Raw genomic sequence first — 6360 nt, 5'->3', positions numbered from 1 at the left:
ATATATATATATATATATATATATATATATAAAAACAAACTTGTGTGTGCATTTACTGTTGTGATGAACCATTGAGACTGCTAGTCCTGCACTGCTGTGTCTTTATACTTGCTCATATTCCTTTCGTAGTTTCCAACAATGTTCCTTTATTGGGATGTACCAATAAGATTGGTCATGTGCTGCTTTGTCTTTATAGTTTCTCATGTTGCTCATATTACATGGGGAAAACATGGAGGGTATTTGTGGTCAAATGCTGAACACTGGTAGCTTCCAATCAGATTCTTTTATTATGATGAATCAATAAGACTACTTGTCCTCAAAAAAAAAAAAAAAAAAAAAAAAGATTACTTGTCCTACACTCGTATTGCTTTGGCACCATATATTTAGCTCTTTTTTGGGGAATATATGGAATTTATATACTATACTTGTTCCAATGGGAAATGGCTAGACAGTGGGTGCTTGCTTGTTGAAGTGTGAATATTTCTCTGAAACCTTGCACTTTTTGGGTTAATTCATTATTTTGCCAGTCAAAGCCTGGACTACATGGTGAAGTTATATAGCATAATCCATCAGGGTACGAAGGGACCTGGAGAACAACTATGCGGTTACCAATAAATAAAATTGAGATGATTGTCTATTGATGTTGAAATAAACGAATGGGCATGTGTTTGCAACAAAGTGGTTCAGCTTCTCCTCTTATATTTACTATTTCTTTGTTTTTATGTTATGGCTTTGTGATGTACTTTATAAAAAGAAGAATTGATTTCTTGTGCATGTCATCCAATTATTTTCCAAAGGCAAAATATGTTTCACTTGGAAAGGTTGTCAACATGAAAGTTTGATGAAAAACATACTTGAAACAATAAAAGTACAGACATGCATATATAACAAGACAATCTGATTTTAAGAGAAGACTGGGAACTGTTTAATGCCTTCTCACAAATTTTTCAGATTAAGTTGTGTATATTCCAGCTGCATTGCAGTTTTATATTGTATACTTTGTTATTTGTCTATGTGGCTATGCTGGTTGTCTCCTATTATCACTGCTCTGATATGCTTTTATGATGGCAGTTGGCTTACATGTTCTGGTTACAGGGATACAAACTTGATGATGCAGTCAATTTACTGCTGGTAACTTCCTATTTGATCTATTTCTTCCCTTATACATTCTCTACCAAATACATTATAGTCCTGCTGGACTATGCTCTGCATTAAAATTCCTTGGACCTTTTATGTAATGAGAATGAGGATTTTAAATTATTGAGAAGATAGATAAAAAGGAAGCTATAGTTAACCATGGTTCTTGAAACTTTGACAGGCGTACCTTCCATGTCAGATTTAAAAACCAATTATGATTTGTATTCTGTCATATGACATTACTATTTATTTTTCGAAGAAAAAAGTTCAGGGAAGTCGTTGCTGGTTATATGATAGCTAGTTTGAGTAATGAGAAAGTAGGTCACTGTAGTGCGTAAGTATCTACGGATCCTTTGAGTAATACTGAAGTGTCTCACTATTTTTTAATTGCAGAGCAAACGTTCATGCTTCCCCAAACTGGATGCTATAAAAAACGCAACTGCTGATATTGTGAGTCCTTTTGCCTTTCTTATTATTATTTGTCATAAATGATAAATCCGTGCTTAGGAGGTCTTTACTACTTACTAGCTGTTTGTCTAAATTCTGTCTGTTTGTGACAAATTGGTTGCTGTTTTCCCTTTGTACCAGAATTCTCTCTCGCCCTCAGATAGGTAGTTGGTAAAAAAAGAAAAAAAGAAAAGTAGTTGGTCCATCTAAAAGGTTTTGTATGTTATGTTGTAGAAATATTAGCTTACACTTAATATGTTAAAAGTTCCTTCTAGAACTTTTTAATTAAAGACCACTTTACACTTGACTATTAACCTGTAAATATTGGCTGATGATAACTACAAAGATTAAATTAGAGTAGCTTCCTGGTTTAACGATATATCTTATTTAACATAAAGATTAAATTTTGGCAGCTGATATAATGCAGTCTTTTGTTTTATTTAGAATTAAAGACTCATTTATCACTTATCTTCTCATTTGAAGCTTACAGGCATGAAAAAAAAGGCAGTCACGTTGACATGGCGTGGTCATAATTGCTCTACAGTTGAAATATCTGGACTTGATATTGGATGGGGACAGGTAAGGATCTTTACATTCCACTTTTAAAGTTGCTTTTACTGCCTACCTTCAATGTTGAAAGTCTGTTCATCACTACCATCTATGTCTATTACAACTACAACAACAACTATGACCTTGATTTCCTCAAAACATTATTTTCTTCATGATTTGTCTGGGTTGGTTTGAGGAGGAAGAGAAGCCTCTTTCAAATGAGAAATCAAAACCAAGGTTCCCCCCACCCCTTAGCTCGTTAGCTTTCATAAATGTTGAGTTCACATATCCAGTGAAGTTCCAGCATCTTATTGATCATACTGCATCTGCTACTAAAGAAATTGATACCTGTCTAGCTTTCAGAAGTTTCCTCCTGTCCGTCAACAATTATTAGTTTCTGTTTCATTGGACACTAATAAGTAGTGTTTTCTGGTCTAGATAATTTAAATTTTATAGTTGATATTTGGTGATACACTCATTTAAGTTTGTTTTCTTTCAATAACTGATTTTCTCTTGTGATGCTTTTACAGAGGATACCTTTGGAGTTTGATGACAAGCTGGGTTCATGGATTCTTAAAAGGGAATTACCGGTAAGTATTCGTCTTGATTGAAATGTTCCTTATATATGGCAAAGCTATGTCAGAACTATAAAATGGATAGATGTTTGATAACTTTTTGATAGATGTTTTATCTATAGATTAGCATGCTGACTTAGAAATGGATTAGATTGCGTTCAAACATAGTCTGCTGGCTTAAAAATGGATTAATTCACAGAATCACAGATAGAATTATTCAGTCTTAATGATCAGTTTGTGCGTTAAACAATCTTTACAGGAAGGACGATACGAATATAAGTATATTGTTGATGGTGAATGGACAATCAATAAAAATGAGCCCGTCACCTCTGCAAACAAGGACGGTCATGTCAACAATTATGTTGAGGCAAGTTTCAGTTTTGACTGGTGTCCCATCTTGGCTTTGTTTGTGGTCTGTAGAGCATATTGACCTCTTTCGTTTAGATATCGTTTGCATGTACATGCAGGAACTGTTGTTTTTGGCTGTCTTTTTATCATCCTCTCATTAACTTTGGTTGTGCAGATTGTTGAAGATGATGCTAACAGTCCTAATGCCATCATAAGGAAGAGGTTGACGGGTGATGATCCTGATCTAACGACAGACGAAAGACTTAAAATCAGACAGTTCCTTGAAGCTTGTCCCACTGATGAATGATTTACGGAAGAACAATACCAAGGCCTCTGCATGTAAAGGAGCAATAGTAAAACTTATATATTCTTATACGAGTCAATAGACGTAATTTTAGTTTTGGTCCGAATCACTACATGTATCATGTTTGAAATAGTCCTGGTATATAGTGGATAATCAATAAATCCAGTATAATAAATGAAATACCTGTCATGGCATTTTTGCCTCTGATTTCCACTACTACCCTTGTTTTGATAATTAGAAAAACTCCCTGCCTCTTTATGTATCTCTTCCTTATGTCTTTGGCTCTCTGTTTCCTTTCTTCTTGGTATGGACCTTTTCCAGATGCGAACACAATCTCTTGATTTAGAGCATCAGCAAATATTTACATGAAGCTCTTTCATTAATTTACTACCATCTTAAGTTCATATGCATAGTATGAGCATCTCCAATCTTTGGTCTAAAACTTATAAATAGGTTTAGGTTGTGTAAAATTTCATTTTAAAACCATTATTCATGTTGAGCTAAAATAGGAGGATTTACCTAAAATTCATACTATTTTGACTTAACCAAATAGAACCAAAACCTATAACTTATCAAAAAGTAGGTGTGGGTCAGTGTCATAGTTTATTAATATAAAATACTTAATGATTAAAATATGTCTAGGATTTCATTCCATTTATGATTAAACAATGATATATAAATTAAAATAGGTTTGGGTTTTGACTCCATGGGTTGAAGATGCAAAACCTATATAAATTTTTATAGGTTTGGTTAGCTTAAAATATGCATTTAAGTTTGGGTTGTAATGTTTTAGATCAATTGTTAGAGATGCGGAAAGTATCTCCATTCATACCACCCGTCATATACATATATGCATATTATTCAAATATCTCATGGAAACCAAAGGTAAGGTAAAGTTGTCATACACGCAACATATAAATGAAGTAGGGGAAATGACGCTCAGCTTGGTTGCATTCCCCAAAGTTAAAGAATCTTTATGATCGATTCTATACCTCCACAATTTGTGGCAAAAACAAAATTTATATTAACCCACTCCTGAACGAGGTTTCCATATTGGATCCTTCAATCTGGAATGAATAACAAACAGCTATATGGTGTAAAGTATAAGGGTGCTTTTAGATGTACCCAGCAAATTGCTATGTAGACCCAGCAGTGAAAATTTTACCACCAATCTTCCAATATTACCCTCTCATTTAGATAATAAGAAAACTCTTTGTTAAACAAACATAAAAACGAAAACCAAATTTTCTACGTGTAGAGTTCTTCCACTTCCATCTTCAATCCCCACTATTTATTCTTCCAATTCGATTTATTGATTCTATTCTCCTCCTTGTTCAATCCCCATTCTTTCATCATATATTGAGTAGTTAATTAACACTATAATTTATGAGGAGAAACCATCTTGTTGCAGACGTTTCTGGGTTTTGGTCTCTTTGAAGAAGTGTGTGGTTACAACCATCTGAGATCTTCTTTATGATCTCATGTCTCTTATAAAATGATGAATTAAATATATACATGATTGATGAGTCATTTCTAAATTTCATAATAACAACATAGAGATGGAGGTCCTACATATTCAATATCTGATCTGGGTAAAACGAAAGAAGAGGACGAAGAAAGAGGAGAACTAGGTCACATCGCCATACTGTTTTTTTTTTTTTTACTAAAGAGTCAGTTTCGTATTTATTTTAATAATTAAAATGAGAGGGTAATATTGGAAGATTAGTGGTAAATTTTTCACTGCTGGGTCTACATAGCAATTTGCTGGGTACATTTAGCAGCACCCAAGTATAATTACACAGTTTTCCATTAAGTGCAGAAACAACGTCACATGCAGGCATCACCTTGTCATGCAGAGAAAATATATAAACACGTGCCAATTTTATATCATTTGTCAACATCTAACCTTTGCTTCAACCATTCATTCAAATTTACCATAAATATATTTTCTGTCCACTGTCCAGATAACTAGATTCACTGTTTTTAACACTGTTGCTAATTACTGTTTGTAAGACTTAATAACACACAATTGGGCCTGTAACTAGAAGTTTCCAGAATTCATAACACAGTTGGGCCTGCAACTAGAAATTTCCAGAATTTATCACATAGTTGGGCCTGAGTGCACTGACATTTTTTAGAGACCTGCTAAGGAAAGAGCAACGACATCTTTCAAATATCAAGAAGATCACCGACTATCTTTCTTGATCTTCCGTTCAGCGACAAATTCCAGAGAAGGAGAAAAGAGAGGAAGAGGGATTTGTCTGAGTTTGTGTATCTATAAAAGGTGAGTAATAATTGGAGATGTTAGTCTGGGTAAAGATTTATCTGGGTTTGTATGTATCTATAAAGGACCGATTCCAATTGGTTTCAGTACAAGGGATTTGTCTGGGTTTTTAGAGATTTGTCTGGGTTTGTATCTATAAAGGGTGAGTAACCGAATCCAATTCGTGGTGAGTAATTGAATCCAATTTGTTTTCAGATTTGTTTATGATTGATTATCGTTGCCATTGTCATCGATTTGTTCTCCAATATCTTCAATTGTTTTATGATTTCGATTTGGGTTATTGTAATTATAAGTAAATGTATGGTTGATTATCGTTGTGGTTTTGTATTGATTCATAAAAGGAGTAAATCGCTATTGATTTGGTTGTTGGTTTAAGATCCTTTTCAGTTTAGATGGTTTGGTTGGTGATTTCTTTATAATGGAGTTCTTCCACTTTGATATAGTTTGTCACATCCCGACCCTTATATTTTTACCTTATTTACTAGCCTGATTATAATAAAAATTTTACCGTCTCGATCATTGAGTAAATAGTTTAATTGGTCCCTAGAGGGGTTTCGGGGACGATTATGTGCGGAGGATTATTAGTATGAGGAAAATACGACGACGGTAAAAATGGTAAATTTTAGCTAGTAAAAGGTAATTTTTATTCGGGTATTATTTTTCGGGGTGTTTTTATTTTTTGGAAGTGGGTTGATATAGGTTGGACCGGTGGAGGC

At 33.9% G+C, this 6360-nt stretch overlaps 1 protein-coding gene across 1 annotated transcript in view; it reads left to right on the top strand.

Moving 5' to 3' along the window:
- LOC101293432 (phosphoglucan phosphatase DSP4, chloroplastic-like) overlaps positions 1-3598 on the top strand; it is a 6242-nt gene extending 2644 nt beyond the window's left edge. The window contains exons 9-14 of the mRNA XM_004307099.1: positions 1072-1131; positions 1531-1587; positions 2068-2163; positions 2664-2723; positions 2968-3075; positions 3232-3598. Of these exons, the coding sequence (XP_004307147.1) occupies positions 1072-1131; positions 1531-1587; positions 2068-2163; positions 2664-2723; positions 2968-3075; positions 3232-3363 (513 nt within the window). The 3' untranslated portion in view covers positions 3364-3598. The remainder of the gene's footprint in view (positions 1-1071; positions 1132-1530; positions 1588-2067; positions 2164-2663; positions 2724-2967; positions 3076-3231) is intronic.
- Positions 3599-6360: the final 2762 nt, after the last annotated feature.

The sequence above is a fragment of the Fragaria vesca genome, linkage group LG7 (genome assembly GCF_000184155.1).
Source record: "Fragaria vesca subsp. vesca linkage group LG7, FraVesHawaii_1.0, whole genome shotgun sequence".
NCBI lineage: Eukaryota > Viridiplantae > Streptophyta > Magnoliopsida > Rosales > Rosaceae > Fragaria > Fragaria vesca.
The sequence above is the reverse complement of the archived record's forward strand: the minus strand, read 5'-3'. Positions and strand labels throughout refer to the sequence as shown.